Genomic DNA, 23,064 nt, shown 5'->3' on the forward strand with positions numbered 1-23,064 from the left:
GTAGGTTGAAGGGAGTTTAATAGATCAAATTGTCAAGAGTGCAGAACACTAAACAACACGATGCCAGAGTTACATCGTGGCAAGAAGCCTGCTCCTCTTCGAAGGAGGGCATGGATACATGAGGCGTTTGAGGGGCAGAGAAGCCGATGAAGCAAGGTGCCGCTTCTGCTGCTGTGCAGCACTGTGCTTAGATTTCTCAGTAGTACAGTACATCAATTAGACATCTGTTAAGATGAATCCAACCCTTATTTCGACATCATAAGGAACCCCGACAAGTAGCCTACCATATTTTTAAAAGAAGAGGACACACCCGATCATGAAGAATAGTAAATCAAATGCAGCTCAATTGCATCCTTTTAAAGGTTCTTTTTGTACATATATGCATACAATTATACTTCCTAGCTAATCTTTTATCTCCATGTGGTATTATTTAATTTGATCAGCTTTTGTTTGTTTTACAACTATATACAATGTACAGGCAGCAGATCATATATCTTTAACAATGAATGAGTGATCATACAGGGGTCTTCATAGACTGATGTTGACTCGATCTATTTAGACAACACACACTGTGAATAATAGGATTTTTTTTAGAAAATGGTATCTAAAAAAAATGATGAAAGATAGTACAAGAGACAAAATTGTAAAAGCCCTCAATATGTACAGAAAAAAAGCCAATATAGCATTTGTCAAGAACAGAAAAAAAGTTAAACTGAAATAATTTTCTCCATATACACATATCATAGCTCAAAAATATTTCCAAAGCTAATAGTCTCTGATTTGGTCACAGAAGTTAGAAGATAGTGAAAAGAAGTATACAGCCAAACATCTGAGGATCTCAACACAGCATCGCACGACTGCTAAGCTTGTTAAGTAATGACGTGTACAAACTACCATTAGTTTCTCTTATGCAGATGCTCCCTTGATTGCAATTCATGACTAAACAAATTTGTCAATCTACCAACTGCAACTGAACGTTAACAGAAAGAGAGAACATTGTGAGGTATTAAGGTTACTATCCCCGACAGCGTGGTCAGAATTCTGATTTAGAGAAGACAAGAGCCATGAAACCATACTAACAGTAAGCAACACTAAGAGATCCAAACTCACACTTTGTTTGTTGACGGGGGGGGGAGAAGATATCTAAATTATATTTCATTTTAGTAGTACATATCTACTGTTTAAAACGCTTGTATCCTTGAGGTCATCCTATGGAATATCTATTAGCTGCCAAAACCTTTGAGATTTGTTTTTTTTAGGACTTATTAATAACATCCAACCGGTATTTTTACTGGAAAGTCTGCCCCACAGTATATAGAGAAAGAAAGGATCAGTAGCGTGTAGCTATAATTTATGTTTTTGTCAAAGACAAAAAGACTTTGCTGTGGACATCCAGGCAGGCCGGTATTAGTGCGTGACTGAATATTAACCTAAGAGATATAGAAGTGAAAAGTTTAACTTAATAAATGAAGTGATATACCAATTCAAATCGATCAAGGCCGTTTCTGTCCGATTGAAAACACGATCATCACACAAGCAGACTTAGAAACGAAGCTCATACAGAACTCAATAGTTCAGGGGCTTTTATCTAGCCAAGTCAGAAAGGCACATCACTTTGATATCAGGCATAAATAATTAAGTCAAATTACTGCAGAAATAAAACATACTTTCACAAAAATAGTGCCAATAAGATGAGCATCCCCATCAAAGAAGACAGCTATGAGAAAGAGACTTGAGGGGGGAAAGCATTCAGTGCATGTAACTACATTCATAACAAGCGTCATTTACATGTATGTGCATGGTGACTAAGTTCAACCAGGTTAAATAAATCTGAAATGTATTTTAATTTGCTAGCTCAACTGTGAAGACACAGATGCAGGAAAGGTTTAAACGCAGATCTCCCAACACAAATGTAATCAGCTTATCTTCAGATAACTTCCAGGCCTGGATTATATCCATCCTAATGAATGAACCTATTCAAACTATGCAAAGCAATTAACTGTAGAATTTATTATACAGATCTAACAACTACAGATGACATGATTTTAGGAGAGCAGTGTGGGAAATCTCTGAAAGTAGCCCCAGGCGATCAAACTGGGCATACCACCAGAAGCAGAAATTCCCCTCCGAGCTTGAGTCGGGGTGTGATTGTGATCCTATCAATGCTCAAACATGCTATAAGGTAATTAATGTAATTCAAAATGAACACAACTCTCTGACAAATCATAACATATATTATGCAGAGTCAAAAAAAAAGAGGTATCCAAGTTTATGACTGCACTAAATAGACCTTTCAAAGCTTTTTTCTGCTGCCATCAAACAAAGGTTCATATTAAAAAATCTGAATGCAAAGCCAATCATAAATATCGATGGAGCAAGTGTTTGAACTGCATTTTAGCTTCATTATAAATCTGAATAAAACTAGGGTTACTGCAGTGCTCATAGTGGGCAACACTTTTTCTCTACCATGACTTGAGAGGGTAAGTGTGCCACAGTAAATGGTGTGCCTATGTGCTTTTGTGGGTGGTAATGGTGCTGGGTGTAAGTGGAAAATAGTACTACTACACAAAAGACACAATGGAAACCAATTCAGAAAGAAAAGAGGAAGTTCATTGATTGATATGTTTTCCTAATTATTCCGGTGATGTCAATAGTCAATAGGGTCTTCGTAACATCTGTATTTTTCTCCTGTGTTAGATGCTCTGCTGCTTTCCATGCAACTCGAGGACAGCGGACTGCAGTGACGTCACAGAGGGATCCGTTGGAAGAAGGGAGGAAGGTGAAAGGAAAATCGTTTTCATAGTTCCCTTGGTGTGTGTGTGTGTGTGTGTGTGTGTGTGTGGGGGGGGGGGGGGGGGGGGGGGGGGGGGGGGGGGGGGGCTTTTAAGAGCAACAGAAGCAGCTCATCACTGCCAGGACTGAGGGGGGAAGTTATTAACCTCAGCCAGGTCTTGCACAGGCGAGCCTTTGAGGGTGTACGTCAGCTTGATCCTCATTCGTAGCTGTTGCTGAAAATTTTGCAATGATCATGTTTATAAAAGAGGAAATTCTTGCAAATCATTTGAGACTGCACAGGTCTTAAATGTAGGCTGTGTGCTTCAAAAGGACAAAATAATAAAAATCAGACAATTTTTCCAACTCAAAAGGCAAACTCACCTTCTGTGGGTTGAGGACTCTGATGACCTGTGTGACCGTTCCCTGGTTGAGTGCTGGTACAACATTACTGCTAGGGGAGAGGAGCTGCAGCTGGAATGTCTGACAAACACAAAGGGGACACTATGTTAGATGAAAATTTGATGGTACTCAGTTTGTGGAAGATGTAGGTTCTCGTATCTGGTGTGGGGTTTCGGGTTCCTCCGAGAAAATGTTATGTTTTTCAATTTAAAAAATGCAAGTTGCCCATACATTAAGTTTTTTTGTGGGTTTTGTTCTTCTCTTTGTAATCGTGTTGTGTCTCTTTTTGGTCCTTTTATTTGTCTCTGTGGTCATTTGGTGTCTCTGTGTAGTTGGTTTGCATCTATTTTTCACATTGTTTTGGACTATTACTATACCATGTCTTTATATTAAACATTGGAACATTGTAGCAGAATATACATAAAGAACACTCAAAAAGATTAAAGACAAAACTTGGAAAAGAAGTTCCCTGTGGACCAACTACAGTCATTAGATCTGAGAAGAGGTTAGTTTGGCTTAGGTGCTGCCCAAAACAGCTCAGGTGCTGAAAACCCTGTACTCATGAAGAAATGGGGTAATTCCAGCACTTATGCACTGACCACAATTGATGGCTCTTCAGTTCAAATGACTCAACTGTAGCTTTTTTTAATTTTGTGATCAGATAATGTGTAAAATAAGTGACGAAGAAAACGAAACGTCAAACGGTTATTGTTGCCCAATCAATACTGGCCGCCAGATCGCCCTGACAAACATGTCTATTAAAGCTTTAGCTAATTTTATTTCCAGCCAAACAAACTTGGGATGGCGTCCTTGACAATGATGGGACTTTTGCAGTGAGCTTCGACCCCCGTATCTTTGGGGTGCCTGGTGAATACTGGAGGCCTGTATTAGCTAAAAGCTAACTAAGTATTCCAACCAGTTCCTTAAAAACACGCTTAAAAAGGTAATTTTTTGAATGGTTTGTGATTTCCTATGTCCTGTTTAAAACAACCTAATCACATGTACATTCAAGAATAGAGAAACAACAGCCGAGTAGACTTGCGGTTGGCAAAATTTTCCCAATAAAATAGCATATTACTTTTAAACTCTGTAGCCTTCAGTATAGATAAACACTTTATTTTTGAGTAGTTGAGCCCAACCTTTGAAATAACACGTATAAAAAATAAAAAACAGGACATGAAAAGTGGTGGTTTTTACAGTATCTCTTCCACAAGACTTTAAAACAGCTACAAAAAAAACAAAAAAAAACACCAAGAGTTTTGAATTGGTATTGGTCCCAAAATTCAAAGTATTCCTAAAATAAATTAAAATTAACAGAAATATTTCAAGCTGATGTAGACAGAAGAAATTAGCATATCAAAGACATGAATCAGATATTATTAAAATTATTAATTTCCACTAGTACCAACTGGCTTAAAAGTTAGTTGTGTTTCCAGGTTCATGTAGGTTCTGCACACATGATGTACACATCTGTGGCACGGCCCGTTATTAAATCTGCAGTGCAAAACTGTAGGACATTCACATTGTAATACAGCACAGAAAACCTATTAAAAATGAACACTATTATGCATGATTAGGACATATTGAAATTCAGCCACTTAAATTTGATTTTCAGATTGTGCCTGCTTACCTTTGGTACAGCAGCCTGAAAAACAAAGTCCGTCATATCTGCCTCTGTTGAGTTGGAAGCATGGATAGTGATGACGGCGATGTTCGGATTGGGATTAGCTCTCTCAAATGTGAAGTCGATTTTCAGACCATTTTTGTTGTATGCAGTCATAGGAGGAATAGCTATAAAGAGATTTCAGAGGAGCAGACCAATAAAAGATTTAAAAATATGACAACTATGGTAATCAAAACACAATGACCAAGTGATTCAATACATAAGGACAATACCACAAATGACTATATAGTTGGGAGCAGATGATCAAGGGGATAAACAGACTCTCACCTGCAGCTGCAATGTCATTAAACAGGGGCTGCGAGGAGAGGCCATCCATGAGGAAAGAGGGTTGAGACGTGGGCACAGAGGAAGCAGGGGTTGGGCCGCCTGGAAGGGGACAGCAACACAAGGGTTTCTGTTCACTTTTTAATGCAAACACAAGACAGTGCCAGCAGTACGTTACTGCTGAACAAGAGCAGGCACATGTTGGACATCACATTCACACTGGTGGCAAACACAAGTTTATATTAGGTCCTTGCTTTGCTTGAAAAGGGGTCATAGAGAGCTTTAAGGAGAACATCCTACCACTTAGCGAGAGGTCACCCAGCAGATCAAGCAGCTCTCCTCCAGCTGAGGCAGGCTTGGTGGGCATCGTGGTCTGGATTACTGGTACCACATCATTCCCACCTAGCAGGTCTAACAAATCATTAGCCTGGGGAACGAGGACAAAATGTAAACATGATAAAATACCTGGAATATCCATCTATACATTTACTAATATATAACTTATTGCCTGTGCATTTACTCCTTTATATGCATTTAACATTTTCCGCTAATCAAATATATTAGGGCTGCATGATTATGGCCAAAATGATAATCACGATTATTTTGATCAATATTGTGATCATGATTAATTATCAAGGTTATTTGTTGATTTTAACCAAAACAAATTTCATAGTCACATAGAACACATAACTGCTTTCAGATCCATATTGTTCTACATTCTTTTTTTGTTGAATTTGATGTTGTACATACGTACAGCTGCAACACATGTAAATAAAAATTATCTGAAATAAATAGCCTAGGAGATATATATATATATATATATACACACACACACACACACACACACACACACACACACACACACACCAACTCTGACTGGCACATGATCAAACAGTGGTTTATGGAGCGGTAGATTGGCTTTGCAAAAAAAAAAAAAGGAGCGTTCTATGAAATGACGCATTTAAAATATCGCTCGATCACGCAAATTTAATCGTGGGAAGCCAAAATCGTGATCGTGATTAAAATTTGATTAATTGTGCAGCCCTAAAATATAACTTTTTACCACGTCAAAACAAACTAGTGCTTGTGTGTTTTTGAGTGTTGTGAGCCTCTCTATCTCTGGTTAGCTCATCACTCAATCTTGACCTCAATAAGAGTTAGATACTACAACGTTAAATACTCCCCTTTTGTGAAAGTTGTATCATCTTAAAAGATGATTGTTATTTCAAAACGTAGAAAAACACAAAGAAACTGTAAAAAGTGTAAGGAGGGCGGGAGACCTTGTATGAGGCAAAGGTATGAGGAAGTTGAAAAAGATAGACTGAGACAATATATATTCAATTAGAATGAATAAGTATTTATTTTGTTCTGTTAGTATGTGTATTAATTGAAGTGTTACAGTTAAGGAATGCTAAGTTTCTGTATTGTTTTTATATTACATGTGGGCACTGCAAAATGTACTTTGGCTGAATAAATTAGGGGCTTTGTGGCCCATGCAGCCAGTTCTTAAAAATGATAGCGTCTATCCCTGGTATGGTCTTTAATTTCTTCACATAATGTAATTAAAACTGTCCTCACCTGGTTAACTGGCTGGGTGACAGGTGGTAGATGTTTTGGTTCCACAACAGAGGGCTCTGTCTCCCCATTTGTCTGTACAATCTCCGTTGGGCCATTAGAAGCACTTTTCTCCATAATGGGCATTCGCTCTAGGAGAGCTGGCCTAAAGTCCGGGAACAAGCAAGAAATGAGGAGGGAGACAAAAAAGGAACCAAACTCAACCACAGGAGGAATCGTTTTAATCTACCGACTGGTAAAATATGACTTGAATAATGTGATTGTAATTTTTTAGTAGAGTGTTATGTAGTCACCTCATGTGGTCGTATTTCTTGAAAAGCGCATTGTACTCCACAGCTCTCTGCTGAAGCTCCACATCAATGCTACTGCCATAAATCGAAACCACCTTCTTGATTCGGCTAAAACAAAATTTGCAAATATTGCAGGTTAGAAAAGGGGGGGGGGGGGGAAAGTACCATCGGTAAATGCTATTATACATTTTCACCAAGGGACCCAAATGTTTGCAAAGCTTTGAAAGTATAGGATGGTCTAAAAGGCCATTACTAACTTAACACTGCTGAACCGCGTAGACAGCTTCATGATGGCAGTAAGGGAATAACCCCGGGTCACAGGTGCGGACAGGTTGGACACCAAGAGGCCTTCCAGCACGTCTAGAACTTCATCCTCACTCACCTTAGATCAGAAGGTAGAAATGAAAACTGATGACCTATTGTTTCTCTCAGGTTTGAGCATAGTGTGGTCTTGAATTTGTGCGTTTGTGTCAAAGTGTATGTGTGGTGTTCGGCTTAGATACTCCCGGGTGTACCTGGATGGGCTCCTCTTCCTCACACTGTCCTGATACTAGCAGGTCCCCGTACTCTCCTATGCACCAAGATGCCACCTGCACTAGAGGTTGCTACAGAACACATAGAGAAACACAAGTCCACTCTGAGCAACGATTGAGATAGTATGACTGTTTTCTTTAAAGACAGAGACATCCCAAATCTAGTCATGACCCAAACCAGAACTGCTCTGACCTGCGAGATGTCATCCAGGAGTGCTTTGTATAGTCTCTGTACTGTGTAGGCATGCATCTCCACACTGTTGGTGATGAGCTGGATGAGATTGGGAACAGAATCATCTCGCACATAGCTTCCTGCCTGTAAGGATGAACAGAGATGTCAATTAGAAATGCTAATTCATCAGTCAAACTAAAGCAGCGTTGGCCAAAAAGGTTTATTGCCAGATTTTATTAGATCGTCAGAGGCTATCAAGGTAATACTTGTAATACTTGTAGTATTATTATTATTATTATTATGATGCACACTAAGAATCATTTCCAAGCAACAAGCAAAAGGCATTAGAGGCACTGGGGTGTTTTTGTTATATACGTACAGTTGTCAGGACTCTCATAATGGTGTCTATGTGCCATCTTTTCGACGGGGCATACCTGTAACATGATACATTGATTAGAGCCAGCAGTGGACCGAAGAAGAATCATTAACATGCTAACCCCAATTTTCCACTGGGACCCCAGGGACAAATTGTGGCCATTGAAGTCAATGCTTTATATTCCACCAGTCACGACGTGGCGCGGCTAAAAGCGTTATGGAAGATAGATACAAGCTAATAAACATGTGATTGTTCTTTGAAGTCCTTGTAGAAACTATAAAATCTCCAGGTGTGGTAGGACGGAACAAAACCGTGGCGCAGACGGAGCGCATCCGGTAGAAAATCAGGGTAAGTTATTTGAACATTTTTCAGCTGGGAGACAAAAGCTGTCAGAAAGGAAATGGTATCAACATGGTCTGTCAGACGATGGATCACTCATTTTATCATCATTCAGCATTTCAAGGTTCGCTATACCGTCCACTGTGGTACCACAAACAATCCTTTAGCTTGATACACGTCAAAGTATGTTGTATACTGTTCTCTGTAACACTACAGGGGGATATATTCCCTCTTCACAAGCTGTAATTAAGTCTACATGTAAATAATTCACAAAGTTAAATAATGTTAACAGGTTCTTGCAACATAGACGTCTGGTCTTTTGTGCTAAGAAAGAAAAATGAAAAGCTGAAAAACTATTTTAGAGTCTTGCACGCGACAAGGTCATACAGGTTGTTTATCAAATTATTACAATGCAGCTGAGCACAGGTGCAATGTGTAATGAAGTCTATGTGTTAGTGCCATACTTCTCTGCAGCAAGAAAGACTCCTGATGCACAGTCTGCTTTGAATTCCGGGTCACAAGAGTCCAGGAAGTAGAGCAGCTCTTTCATCATGCCTCTGATGTTGTTTCCGTTCACCAGGGCAAAACTCAGTTCCATCGCACGTCTACACAACAGTGAAAAGGAGATGTGGACAGGTCAGAAACAATACGGCTAAATAGTAAGGAAATTTAAGGAGGTTTAAGTAATGTGTGCACTTGTGATTCACCTCTTAATGGACACATCCAGGTCTTTTAAACAATCCACAATGGTGCTCCGATGCCTCTGCACTGCATTGTGGTCCGTCTGTACCGTCTTTAGTAGAGATGTCAATGCCACGTATCTGGAGTTGTGAGTTTAATTAATGTTACCAGCAGGAATTAATACAAAATATATATAACTGGGACGACTCATCGTGTAAAAGGTCAAGTATTGTAAGCAAATAACTACCTTATATTTTTGTCATTGTTAAGAAGGAAGCGACCAAGTATGTTAATGGCCAAGACCTGTAAATTAGAAGGAATTTAGGCAAGAAAAAATAAATAAAAATAATCAGACCAAATGTTTTCTTTGTGTTAAATTAACTCGCCCTCAGTCCACTTTCAGACTTGATGTCCATGATAGTCAGCACAGTCTCGTAGAGTATTGCATTGCCTACATTTTTACTCGTCTCTGTGTTCGTTGCAACCTGTAAGCAAAAATACAATTTATTTGTTTGAAAATTAAACTTATGCAAAGAAGCTTTTGGCCAAAAACAATGATTATGTTTAATTTTAACCTGTGCAAGAATGTCATTCATTGCTTCACTGGAGTCGTCATCACTCTTGCCTAAAATTCGCAGTAGTCTCAATATCCGCACCTAGGAATGAAAGAAACAGTGCAGTCCCGTCAGTTGACTTGACAAGTGTGATGGAGTTTATTGACCCCCTGGGTAAATTCTGGAATCTCTTGCCCTACTCTTTGCCTGCTGCCGGTCTGTTGTCATTTTGGTCCTTTTTCAGTGGTACAACTAAAGCCTGTTTTACCTATAGATGTGTCATTTATTAAATCAATCGTCTGTTAATCTGACTGTTTACTCCCCCATTTTTCTTTTTTTTTAATGACACAATACCTTTAAATTTCCCTTTCATTTCTTTTGATATTTCTGTTCTGATGAAATGCCATTGATGCTGTGCCAACATTACAAGTTTTGATCATGGCTGCAGTTGGTACGGCACAGCACAGAAATCAAGCGAAACCAAAATATGCACTTACAATAGAGGGTGTTTGAGTCAAAAAAGGACATTTACCTGCAGGAAAGGGTCACTTATGCCGGACACATCATGTTCAGGAGAGTATCCAGACATGATTAGGTTCTTCAGGATTCTCACCAACTGTGGAACCAGCTACAAAAAGACCAACAACAGAACAGAAAAGGAGAGGTGTCACAATACTTTGTGTAGTTCTCTCTCACATGTTCTACTCTTCCTCTTCAACGTTTATGTAACATTGTTCTTCATTAACTTTTAAAGTTATTTTCTCAATTACAGTGGCCACTGGCAGGTTGCAATTTTTGCTTATTTAGGTAGAGTAATATGGTTAAAAGTAAGGTGATTGAATTGCCAAATTGTGAAATCAAAACATTAAATCGTACAAAAATATTAGGTTAGGACATTTGGCTTCAATGCCAACAAAAATGGAATTATATTAAGATAGGAAACATCTCTCGTCACAATAAAAAAAAAAATGTAATCTGTGTAATTTTGATCTCTCTCTTAAAACTGGTTATCAAAATGTAACCTTAGAGAAACACCTTGCAAAAAAGTTTGAGGTTTTATTTAGCATTAAATTAGAAAATTAGGCATCATTTACATCTATTTGCATCCAGAACAAAGAAAAGCGTAGAATGCATTAAGCCTAAATAACAAAGAGTGATGCAAAGAAACTGCTAGCCCAGTTCTGGGAAATTCTATGTTGGTCACTAGCACAGATGCAGCAGGTGTTTAAAGGCAAACTAATTTCACTTTTAGTTTTTTTACATTCTGCTTCCGGTCTGTTACACCAGACTGAACATGTTTCAGACCAGATTACTTTACAGGACGCACAGAGATTAAATTAATTTAAATCTTCTCTACTGTGGGTATGAGGACAAACAAGCAACCCAAAATACCAGAGTGGGGACCTAAGACAGTAACATAACAAATAAGCTACCCTCCAACAGTGACACAGATACAGTGGAAATCATCTGTTCCTGGTGACAACACCTGTGGCAATCATGTGCAAACACACCCAGCCAACTGCTTTTAAATAGTGACCAAATGAGTTGCATATTAAGCAAAAATGACACTGAAATTTAGTGAGAAATGTATCTGACAAATGGACCATTTGGTTATTATATAAAATCCCAAACACTGGTAATGATCACTGTACAAGATAAGGAAATTAAAATTATAAATTAAAACACAACATGACATTACTCAACAGAAATTTGGTTACGTCTGAGGTGAGTGTAAGAAGTGATTACTATTTACAGCATGCACCAGCTATGAGATCAGAATGTACTCTTACCTTCTCATTCTAACACAATGCAGGAATTGTAACCAAGACAAATGACAGAAAAAATATGAGGTAGATGTTAGGGGGGGGAAACTGGAAATCATTCACATTCAGAGAGCTTAAAATAATATTTAGATCATGAGTATGAGGGGTGGTGCTTCTGGTACAGTTTTATACCTAGAGAAGGAGAGGTACAGCAGCAGTTGAAATACAAGAGGAAAAGACAGTGGTAGGAGATAAGAGATTGAGACATACTTTGAATGTAGAGTAAACCTGTAGCGCAATCCAGTTTAACATGTTTGTCCAAACTTAGCTATACTAAAAATAAAATGTGTACGCAAAGAGAGAATGAAGTGGGATATGAGGTTAAAGGTCCCATGACATGGTGCTTTTTGGATGCTTTTCCATAGGCTTTAGTGGTCCAGTAATACTTTATCTGAAGTCTCTTTCCCCAAATTCAGCCTTGGTGCAGAATAACAGCCCCTAGAACCAGTCCCACAATGAGCTTTCCTTTCGTGCCATTTCTGAGTCTTGTAGCCTTTTTTGGGGGGGGGGGGGCACAGAAATGTGGAGTTAACCTTATGACCTCATAAGGGGCAAGATTCCAGATCGGCCAATCTGAGCTTTAATTTTCTCAAAGGCAGAGCAGGATCCCCACGACTCGTTTACACCTTTCGCCATTTCTAGCCACTGGGGGACCTTAGGCAGGATAAGGGAACTTATATTAATGTTAAAAAACTCAAAGTGAAATTTTCATGCTATGGGACCTTTAACACAAATGCATAAATAACTACTGTAAAGTCCTTTGGTTACGATAATCTGTTTGTACCTTCCTGAAGTGGGCCAGCATGTCGGGACTTCTTTCACACATCTCAGTGAGGAGGACAACTGATGTATGGAGAACACCTGGGGGAAAAGACAAAGTAAAGGTAAAATGAATACTTGCGTTTATCTAGTTTTGTTCTCTACATCACTCAATTGTTACTGAGCAATTAAACCTAAAACAAGGACTATGTTGGTGGGGGCCACTGTTTTAGGGAGTTTTAACACTGCCTCATTTAGTTCAATTGAATTGCAGAACGTATGGTGCAATTTGTTTGGGCAGGTGTGAATACAGCAATCACACTCACATGCGCACCAAAAGTGTACAAAACAAGCGTACTGGGACCTTCTTGAAGAGGTGGTCTCAATACACTTTCAAACCAACTCTGGAGCGGTTTGTATTTTGTAGAGGATGTAATGTGACCTTGAACCGCCCCAACTACTATATGTGTACACTAAAAGTCTGTGCTTAATAGCTCCTGTAGTCAGATGTGCATTGCAATCTGTGATGCAGCAGAATAAGATTTCTCACTCAGAAATAGACTGTGGTCAAGCTTGTTGCCACTTGCATTTCCGTGGTCAAACCAGAAGCGGCTAAAGTTGGAAGACAGACGCAGGCAGAGCAAAGTCTTGGTCAGCAGAGCTGACGTAGTGATGTTGCTCGCAAAACAAAAAGTGATTCAAATGAAATGAGCTGGACAATGGAGATACAAGAAATATGCAATAGTACAGAACACAGGACCTTTTTCCTGTATTTAGTAGCTTGTTCCCACCCCAGACACATGTGATTAATAAGAGCTAGTAGTGATGCCTTTTGGTACCCTTGGATTTTTCTCTGTGTGAAACCAAACCAAACCAAACCCACAACATCTATGTACTGCATGTACCAAATCACAGACAAGAGGTAATCGTCCATGCTGCTATCAAAATGTGTTTTACGCAAATTACAAAACACGTATCAATACCTAGGCTGACCGATCTCACAGAAGCCAAAGTCACATGCCAAAAATTATATTATAATTAAAATTAACTGCAGGGAACTTCAGGTGACAGCATCATAAATCTGTAAAATTATCACACAGGCTAATTATTTCAGAGTAACAAGATTTGAATGTTACAAGGTCGAATCATCATCATTATCATCATCTGAGTGAGAGCAGTGGAAAGCAGTGGTGGTGAGCATTGAAGCCACACAACATAGTCATGGATATATTATGTACCAACATAATCTTTAAAATCTATATTGGCTTTTAAAGTAATCAATCTGTAATTTATGTTTTTACATGTACGAAAGTTTGTATAAAAGTGAGTGTACAGTATTCATAAGTAGAGTACATGGTCTAGTTACAATATGCATAATTACTAATCAACATTTTTGATTATCAGTTTGCATCTGCAAGTGTGTACACATATATACATATACTGTATCAGTATCTTTATTCACTGTAATGATCTACAAAAAAGCAAACACGCAAGCATTTTCATTGTTGTATCTGAAGCAATTACTACTGCATTGCAACACAATGTCAGAGAAGATCAAGTTATTTCAGCAAAAACAAATAACAAATCTCTTTCTGTGACATACTGTATCTCCTCTAAGTGGGGAAAACATAGGGCCCAGAGTTTTTGACAGACTCATTAATTCCCCTCACCTCTGAAAAGGACATCACAAAAAAGGACATATGCTACCCAGCTGTTCTGAGCAAAGCACTCTAGGTGGCAGGAAATAGAACAAAGTCTGCAAATGTGTAGGACAGGCACACTTCCCCATGAGCCAGCAACTGCATCCCGACAAACTGTTTACACTTACCATGGTTTTTCTCGCTCAGCAGGTTTTTTGTTGCTGGAAGGAACATTTCCATGAGTTCTGGAACCTTCCTTATGACATGAACTGCACACAACGCTGCCTGTCAAATATTCAGAAAAAGACACAATGAGGAAACGGTCCAACCTTTAACACAATATTTCACTTTTGAGTGCAACCGTTCAGCACACGGGCCTACATTTTGAATAGTCCACCACATATTTAAAACCCTTCAAGTAATTTATTCATGTTAATATGCCAACAATGAGTCTTACTTTTTTCCTCAAGTAGGAGTTGGATGTTTTGAGCAGCTTCTCGACCTCCCCAGCCAGGTCACGACACATTTCTGAGGAACCCATGCAGCCCAAAGTACACAAGGCCAGGCCCTGGACATATTGTGTGCTGTGATTCAAGTCACTGTGTTGAGAGAAGAGCATTAAATGAGCCATGGAAACACAGAAATATAGATACAAATTGCCATCACATCATAACTTAAACGTGCGGTATACTAGCCAAAGCTGGCCTGTCAAGAGCCAGTATGACGTCATATTAGCACCGTATCCCATTCTACTGCTGCGTGGTGGTCGCAACACTAGTTGCAGTCTTCTCCTGAACAGAGGTGGCGCTAATGAGTAAATGCTACCTACTTTGATATTTCTACGGACTACCAGAAGAAGAAAAAGATAAACAATGGCAGAACTGGCAACAGCATTGGCGTCAATGGCCACTGCTTTGATTTGATTCAATTACCTACTTTGTCAGATCAAGCCTTTCATTCACCATAAAACAACCAATCTTAACCCAGTAAGTTCAAAAGAGAGACTTGCAGTTACTCTGAGAGCCCTGGCTTCCAGTTACCCTCGAGCTCCTCAGGCTTCCTGTTTCCACTTTGTCGTGCATCACAAAAAAAAATAAAGTTGTGCGTGCACTCTGAACACTCAAAATCCTGGCACGCTAGCGAGATCGATGTCATTTTGAAGTCACGTTGGCACGTGCGAGCTAGGATGCGTCAACTGTAAAACGACCTTTAAATAACAAGTTCAAATTGTTGTGCATTGCAAAAAAGCAACATCTTTAAAGCAAACCATTAAATATATTCACTGAGGATCTTGCCCCCACTTACTTCTTAATGCAATTTGTCATTAGTAGGTGGACGTCCTGCCTCTCGTCCAACAGCAGCATGGCTCCCAAATAACCTATTCGTTTGTCGGTGAACTTCTGGGACGCAATCAGCTTCAGGCACTCCAGCTGGAAAACCAGTCAGTGTCACAAAACTGTCCATGACTGTAAGCTTTGTAATAATTCACTGGAAATCAAAACAGCTTGTCCAATAAATTTTGCCCATTTCCAGTCATCTTTCCACCATCACCAAACATACCTGCCCAAAGTGTGCCGGGTAGCCCAACATGTGCATATAAAGTAGCTTTGCCACATTTCTGCATCGATATGTATTGTCTTCCTCTCTAAATGAAGAGCGGATAGCAGCGCACTCTTTCTGGATCATCTCACGCTCCTCTGCCTGGGTCCGTGCTGTCCGGATAGTCCGGATCAGCTCCCGCAGTCTGATCGGAGCTGGCATTCTCTGAAAAACATTAAGATAAGAAACAGATTGGCACTCATTGCCTTAGGATTGGCACTAGACTAGCATAACAAAAAACAGAAAAGCTACACTTCTGAGGAAAATATAATAAACATAGCCTTGGTTCAACAATATGGTAGTAGGTGTAAGAGAAATCAGTATGCTGACCAGCGGCACTTAAGTGTAAATGTTATAAAGTCATTGCAGTGCATGTAAACACATTATCTGGTGTCCAGCCTTAACAAGGAAATGCACATTGAGGATAAATTTTAAAAAAATTATTAAATTGAGATTTTTCAAAAAAAAAAATGAATTTATTGTGCAAGTAAAACGTACTTCAATTAAAAAAAGTTAAATTAAACCTAAAAAGTCTTCAGGGATTTTTGGGAGACAACCCAACTCCTAAACCACCACTGGTAAAAGATAGGAATATTTGGCTTAAGGAGGCAAACAGATGACTATTCCTTTTAGAGTTTGCAAATAATAATAAAAGTGCAGCAGGAAAAGAGAGTGGTGGTGAAATTCTATTCTCTCGCGGAGAAGTTCCTAAGGTCACACAGGCTTTAAGCCACAGGGAGAAGTTTAAATATTTATAAGCACAAGCTTAATTGTGAGAATACATTGTGTTAAGCACTGTGTATGTACCAACATACAAATAAATCACCATTTAAAAAACAAATTAAAATATCCAGTCACTATGCTTACTTGTTTTAAACAGGCAACATAGGCAAGTTGGTGTCATGAACCAAAGCTATCTTTTCATGATAGCTTGGTTGTCATGTTGTATTCTTAAGAAATATCTAAGAAACTTATTTTTCACAGAATTTAAAATAAAACTCTAATGGAGCAGGGCGAGGCATTTTTCTATAAGGGAGCGGATCAGCAACTCTTAAGTAGCCTACCAAGCTAGTAAGAATATAGGAAATAAGGCAGGACTGCGGGGAACAATGAGACTGACCTTTACAAATATGTGGTTTATTTGATCAATCTATGCATTTAAATTCCCAGTGCAAAACAGGAAGAAGCTTTATTTAGGTGCTCTTTAGATTTGTTGAGCAACCTCTGTAGCGTTGTCATTGGTTACCTGTGTACCTAGATGTTGACATGCAGGTTCTCAACATCTCAATTTTACTTCTAATCCAACTAGAAAAGTTACTAATGGTGACCCCACTACTTAGGAAAAAGTACACTGTGTCTCCCATCTCATGAAGCCTTTTATCTGGTAGCATGCAGTACATAATTAAGCTGCTACAGAAAACAGAAACTATGGTAATTACTTGCCGAGAAATCCATTTTCTCCCTCTAACTAGTGCTGAAGTGGACTTTTGGTGGACAGAAACATAAAAAGGCATTGAGCAGAGCACAGCAGCTATCCTAAAACCCTAAATTATCCTGAAAAGATCTTATGATGTCAAAATGACGCTGATATAAAACCTTTCTCATGAACAATGTAATTATTTTAAATGCGAGACTGCATTGATAAGTAGTTACTTTATAAACCCATCCTAGGTAGAGGATTTTGCCTTAATAATGGGTTTTTATATTAGTTTTGTAGTTGAGCAAGTAATTCCTCCGGCTGGATTGCTGTCACGCTAAGCAGCATCAAACACTTCCAAAGGGGAGATTAGATGCTTTGTATTAGCCTGCTGATTTTCCACCTATGACTTTCAACTGCAGTGTAACACCAAAAGACAGCTTAGTGTTGTGGCTCTGAGAAACTGTCGTTATACATCAAAACCATGTCGTAAGCATTTGTCTTATCAATAAATGATGCTGCTGTTCTCACTGGAGCTCAGTCAAAGGTCTTATAGAAATCTACTAGGTCCTGAGCTGGCTAATTGCCAAATAGATGCTCATGACAAATTGACTCCAGCTCCCATATGAGTCATGGCATCAACTCCGAAAATGTCCTAATTATTTATAGATTAAGATGACTGTGAATAATGAGCTTTACATTTTTTTTTAAATGTCTTTTGTCTTAGTAATATTGGGTTCCCCCGGCTTTTTGTTTACTCTGTATACTGTGGGATTTGCAATATTTTTAACTAAGTGGAAAAAGAGGAAAATCACCAGATCTTTCCTTATTAACCATCACTGTCAAGATCAAATGGAATTCTTTGTAACTATGCCAGTTGACTGAGAAAAACAAGGATCCAGACATGGAGTGAATGAGGGCATCCTTTGTTGCATAAGGTGGTGGTTTGGAGAGAATCTAAGAATTGACTGTGATCAAAGAGGAATGGGGAAGGTGGTCAGACAAGGCCACACTTTAATAAAGCCAGAGCTCTGCTGTCTGTCTTAACACCATTTAAATTACCTGAGCTGAATGGACCTCGTGTTGGGCTCCATAAATCATGACTCCTCTCTTGTTTCTGCACTTATAAATAAATGTGTACTGTACATTAAAGAAGGTAAATCCAGCTTCAGCTAAGAGCTGATTGAATGAGGGTTCCTGCAGTTGCATTAAAATGGCAAATTCTTCTACAATCAAGACACATATTCATTATAATCTATTGTTGCCATTAGTTTTTAATCCCATTACCATTTCTGGGAAGTGGAACAGTTTATTTAGTTTAAGAGACAAAACTTAAAAAGAAGGGATTGAGCACATTGTATGTGCATTAGAAAGACCACAGGACGGGGAGTCTGGAGCTTATTTAATAAATTGGCAGCAACAACCCAGGGTTCACTTACCAAGGTCAGCCTTACTCAACCTTACTACAGAAACAAAAAGTGGACTGCTATGTTGCACCGCCATGTTGCAGATAAAGTAGTGATCACAGACGAGTCACTAGAGCCAGTGCGATACGATTCAATCGGATAGATACAGTTAATATTTGTTGAAAACACAAATAAATTAATTTACCATTATAAAATTAAAATAAGCCAATTCTTTATAAGAACTATTGCCTAGCTTTAAGTAAATGTATATTTTGTAAAAGTGACCAGGGAATAGCAAAGCTAGGACATGCTAATAGTATACTGTAACTTCAATTTAATTAGCAAGCCACTCGTATCCAAATCCCATCAGCTGGATGTTAAATGAAACTGCCTCCTTGCTGCTGTTTTCTAAGAGACAGTAACTCAAACATAGGGCCACGTTGCACAGTCATTGTGAGCACTCCAAAAATAATTATATTCAGTATTACGTGGGAATACATGTAAGCACCATATTACTGTTGCAAGCAAGCGGCTAGCAGACTTTATGCTAACGTAACTAAACATCTTAGGACATATGAACGTCAGCATAAACTTAACACAAAATACATACACACATTTATAGATGTACACTGTACAATATCCACGATGTATTTCTCTCCGCCACTTTCACCGCTAACACAATAACGAAACCTAGAAGTATAGTCTGCATGTTTTTTTTCTGCAAAACCAAACAAAGGCACTGATCAGCTGATCCCTGATAACACACAAACGGTAAGGCTTTTGTCTTCGTCACACTCCCGTAACACACACCCGTCTCTTTCATCAGCACTGCGCACACCGCACGCAGCAGCTTCGTTGAATTGACAGCGAAGCTTCAGTCAACCGATTCTTTACGTTAGCCATCGGCCGAATCATGGTCCATGTAGGCCGATGCAGGGGTCTGTATCGATATAGCCTTATCTGTGATAATACAATCAGATATTGATTTGCATAAGTGACTCTTTACACCCCTATGCAATATCATTAACAACTTTCCTATGGGTGTACTTTGCATGTACTATGAGAGTTCACAACAAGATTTTACTCTAGAGAGTTGGAGAGCCAGCCTAGATTTGTTTTCAGCACTTGACAACCAGCAACAAGCAAAAAGCATGCCAGGTCTCCTTTATACCATAGGGAGCAGTCAACCTGAAGTCTCAGACATCATAATAGAAACATTAAGAGCTACAACATTGTTTTACATTAGAATACTGAACACCATGAGGAATTTTTTTGAAAACGATAACAGATTCAATATCCATTACCACTACCTTGGGAAAGAGTTGCAGTTAAACTAGACAAAAAGATAATCAGACGGATGCAAGTCAAAGATAGAGCCAACACTGGGATTCATTTTCTCTACTCAATTTGCCAAGCTACTGTTGCCTTCACTTCATCTCTTTACTCCTCCTCTGTTCCGTAGCTGTACACTCAGATGTTAGAAATGAAATATCAACAGAGACTACTCTATTCCTTCTTAAATTACCACTTTCTGTTATCACTGTGCAGAGCAAAACATAATTGATAATTCCACATACATGCACAACAAAGAACTGAAAAACATGCAAAAATAAAAAGGAAATAAGAAATCTGTATTGTGTAATTTTGAACATGTTTTTATACCCTGACTCTGACATGCACAGTCAAATGTTGGGTCCTTTACCATTGTAGAGAATAACACATGTATTTGGTAGTCAAAATATTATGAACAATGTTTCACTTTTTTTGGTAGTCACGCAAAATAAAGCAGTAAGCTTTTAAATACAACAACGCACCTTCCACTTCCTACCAAAGTTTACACATACATTCTCAGTCTGTTGAAGACACTATTAAATGTAGGCCTATGTGATTTAACATGAAGTATATGTGCAAATCCTGGTATTCATTAGAAACAGCCGAGGTCCATTAGTGAGCCTTATACTAACTTTTTAACTGAACCGATTGGGGCTCTGCAGCTGCTCAACAGATCTCAAACCAACAACTAAATGCATCATGGAGTTTGAAGGAAGAACTAGTTGGGTGCAAACAAGGATTCATGTCCTTTGCCCCAGCCATCATTGTAGTACTCCCAAGATGTAGGCTCAGTTAACCTATACAAATGTTATTTATGTAGCGGTTAGGTTGCAAACTAGTCAGCTGGCAAATTAAGCAAAGCAACAAACACTAGGGCTGAAACACTACTAATGCTCTCTCCTACAGTACTTTCTCCAACACTGACTGTGTGGGTCTGCTGGCACTGTGAGGGAATAAACAATAAATGAAAAGTGTGTAAGATTAACAATTAACTACTGTGCAAGTCACATGTATTCTCCAGACAGTGACAAAGCTCACGGTGCACTCCGATTGGCCGATCTAGCAAACTGACATATTGAAATGCAGTTAAAAAAGATAAGTTCAAACAAAACAAATAATACAAAGAACTCTTCTGATGGTATCATACTTCAGTCTTTTCGAGAACCTTAAGACAAACCTAGGAGCTAATTCACTGCACAGTGAATCTGATTTGTAAGCACAGTGGCAATGTCAAGTATGAATGTGATGCTGTACTGTATGATTAATAACTGTTACAGTAAAATAAAGCTCTACTTATTGCAAATGCGCCAGTAGGTATTATGCCATCAAAGTTAGTCACAAAGGCACTTTTGGCAAGCTAAAGGTAAATGGTTTTAATTAAGGTCATATCTGTCAAGCAGCAGTCATTCTGTTAGTAGACTTAACAATTTAACATCAAACAGAAAAATTCGGATTGTGTTGAATTCTGAATATTGCTTAACCATAGGTTATTTTCAACGGTATCCCGTCACACAGTGTTTTTTGGAATAGCACTTCATAAATCTTTCAAATCTATCACAAAGGGATGTGACAAAAATGTACAGGTATCACCCAAACTGTACGTAATACTTTATTTGATCACTTCCTACTTACAGCTGACTTCTTTACGTGACCCCACAAGTTATTTTTGTGAAAACTGGTCTCCCTCAGATTATGTATCGGCATTATTAAAAAAGTCGTGTATTTTATTGTTACCTTTTTATTTAAAGGCGTTGTCGACACCCAGTAACAAACTTATGAAACTAGAGCAAAAAGGAGTCCACGTCCTTAACAAGCTAAGCTAGCTATCGTTAGCTTCCTGGATATGTAAATGCAACGTTGACTTATTGTTTAGTTGTTTACAATTTGTTAAATGTTAGGAAAGTCTGGTGCCATTACAAAGCTTTGAGGCAAACGTCAAATGCGTAATGTTATCAAGCTAACAACAAGCTAACACGAGTACTATACTATACTAGTATTTTCAGTGAAAGGCAACAAATTAAGTTGACACTACAGCAGTAGCTTCACCTTGGCTGACATTATTTGTTAAATGGAGGTTTATATTAACGACATTAGAGTGTATTGTCGAACCGAGACGTTCGGCCACAACAGGATGGGCATGACACCTGAATTTGATCGCCGATTGATCAGGACATGATGCAGTTAAGGCCTTCTTGAAGCATTTGGAGTCATCTATGGCGTTAGCTAGCTAATTCACCTGACCACTTATTTGCTTCTCTACTACCTAGTCCGAATCCTACGCGATCTAAACTAAATGACAAACAATAAGTAGCTAGCTAGGAAGATATAAAACATAAAGTTGACATTACTTGTTGTCACAATGATTTGTGGACAACCACTCCAAATAAATAGCAATTAAGCTTCACATCTCTAGCCCAGCAGGTAGTTAGCAATGCTGCAGCTATAAGGCTATACTAACCATGCTAGCTATCTTAGCTGCTGACAGGCACAACCCCGGTGCACTGAGGGCTGCGACTTCCTATGCAGCGCCACAGTAAGAGTTGTCAGCGGAGAAACAACCAAACCACTTAAAACTACTCACACGTGAAGACATCTTCATACATTACTGCCGACATAATATTCTTAGAATATACTTACTAGCCGTAATGATGCCAGAAAATAACTGGAATTGTCTCTATTAGCAATGGAGGGAGGAACACACTAGACATGCAAAATGGTGGCTATTCCAGCCTCAGCACATCTACCGCAGGCGGAGGGTTACACTGACATATGCCAGAGGTTTGTGAAAGAAGCGCGGACTGGCTCACGGGCGGCGCACGGAGCCGAAGTTTATCATCACCGTACAGTAACGTTAGCTTGTAGTAGAGGACTTCTTCACAGTCTGTGCCTCTGCCTGAGACTCCCACCTGATATGCCAGTGCTCACTGGACACCATGGGTAATCGTTGAATTATGTCTTCCTAAAGATGAGAGATGCATGGTTGTTGTTTAGCTAGTAAGCTTCTTCTCGTCCATCGTTCTCGCTTTGACTATAAAGGGCTTCGGCTTGTTATCTTAAGCCAGCTAGCTAACGTTATCTAATTGATCTAATAAACTGATTGACTCCAAGTAATTGTGTGTAACGTAGCTAACAGTATGAGCATTATGGCATATCTCGCTTGGTATACAAGCGCCGTAAATTTCATGACACGACGAGATTATTTTTTAGATGATTTATTTTCTCTTAACCCTGCGGAAGAATACCTTTTCACCCCGTCAATGTCGTGCTGCGGTCCGTTTACTCGTGGCAGTCAGTGATGACGACTACATGAAATGTTGTGACATTAGCAGTTCAGTGGTTTGGAGTGCCACCCAGTGTTACTGTGCTATACGAGAAATCATTTTATAGGTAGGATGGGCTTGATGAACAGTTTAAAGGACCCATGACATGGTGGTTTTTTTTTGGGG

At 39.0% G+C, this 23,064-nt stretch overlaps 2 protein-coding genes across 9 annotated transcripts in view; one reads left to right on the forward strand and one right to left on the reverse strand.

The window, feature by feature from the left end:
• ap1g1 (adaptor related protein complex 1 subunit gamma 1) lies at nt 1–22,442 on the reverse strand. Of its 5 annotated transcripts, none has more exons than XM_034870708.1 (25): nt 22,256–22,442; nt 15,425–15,628; nt 15,170–15,294; nt 14,322–14,463; nt 14,053–14,149; nt 12,250–12,326; nt 11,433–11,441; nt 10,175–10,270; nt 9,664–9,744; nt 9,475–9,573; nt 9,336–9,391; nt 9,115–9,228; nt 8,872–9,012; nt 8,072–8,126; nt 7,714–7,836; nt 7,503–7,592; nt 7,245–7,369; nt 6,991–7,095; nt 6,701–6,842; nt 5,423–5,549; nt 5,126–5,224; nt 4,805–4,965; nt 3,157–3,255; nt 2,875–3,002; nt 1–2,814 (listed from the first exon to the last, which is right to left on the reverse strand). In XM_034870708.1, the coding sequence occupies exons 2-24, from the start codon at nt 15,623–15,625 to the stop codon at nt 2,907–2,909; spliced, it is 2,460 nt and encodes an 819-aa protein (XP_034726599.1). In that variant the 5' UTR covers nt 15,626–15,628; nt 22,256–22,442; the 3' UTR covers nt 1–2,814; nt 2,875–2,906. The 5 variants fall into 5 exon arrangements, with proteins under 5 accessions (XP_034726599.1, XP_034726591.1, XP_034726608.1 ...); XM_034870700.1 differs by having other exon boundaries at nt 2,875–3,008; XM_034870717.1 differs by lacking the exon at nt 11,433–11,441 and having other exon boundaries at nt 2,875–3,008.
• Nucleotides 22,403–23,064, forward strand: part of LOC117944172 (zinc finger protein 821) — a 16,257-nt gene continuing 15,595 nt past the window's right edge. For all 4 annotated transcript variants that reach the window (XM_034870793.1, XM_034870811.1, XM_034870766.1 and 1 more), the window contains exon 1: nt 22,403–22,555. Coding sequence is in view for 2 of the 4 variants with exons in the window: in XM_034870766.1 (XP_034726657.1) it covers nt 22,552–22,555 (4 nt within the window). In the remaining 2 variants the exon portion in view is untranslated. The remainder of the gene's footprint in view (nt 22,556–23,064) is intronic.

This window comes from Etheostoma cragini, chromosome 1 (assembly GCF_013103735.1).
Source record: "Etheostoma cragini isolate CJK2018 chromosome 1, CSU_Ecrag_1.0, whole genome shotgun sequence".
In the NCBI taxonomy this organism is placed as follows: domain Eukaryota; kingdom Metazoa; phylum Chordata; class Actinopteri; order Perciformes; family Percidae; genus Etheostoma; species Etheostoma cragini.

Bases quoted from the DNA above. Each gene is read 5' to 3' on its own strand.
- ap1g1 (XM_034870700.1), bottom strand. From the start codon at position 15,625: ATGCCAGCTCCGATCAGACTGCGGGAGCTGATCCGGACTATCCGGACA. The intron at 15,295-15,424 runs GTATGTTTGGTG...CTGGTTTTCCAG, and splicing joins ACCCGGCACACTTTGGGCAG to CTGGAGTGCCTGAAGCTGAT. The intron at 7,096-7,244 runs GTTAGTAATGGC...ATTTTGTTTTAG, and splicing joins ACGCGGTTCAGCAGTGTTAA to CCGAATCAAGAAGGTGGTTT.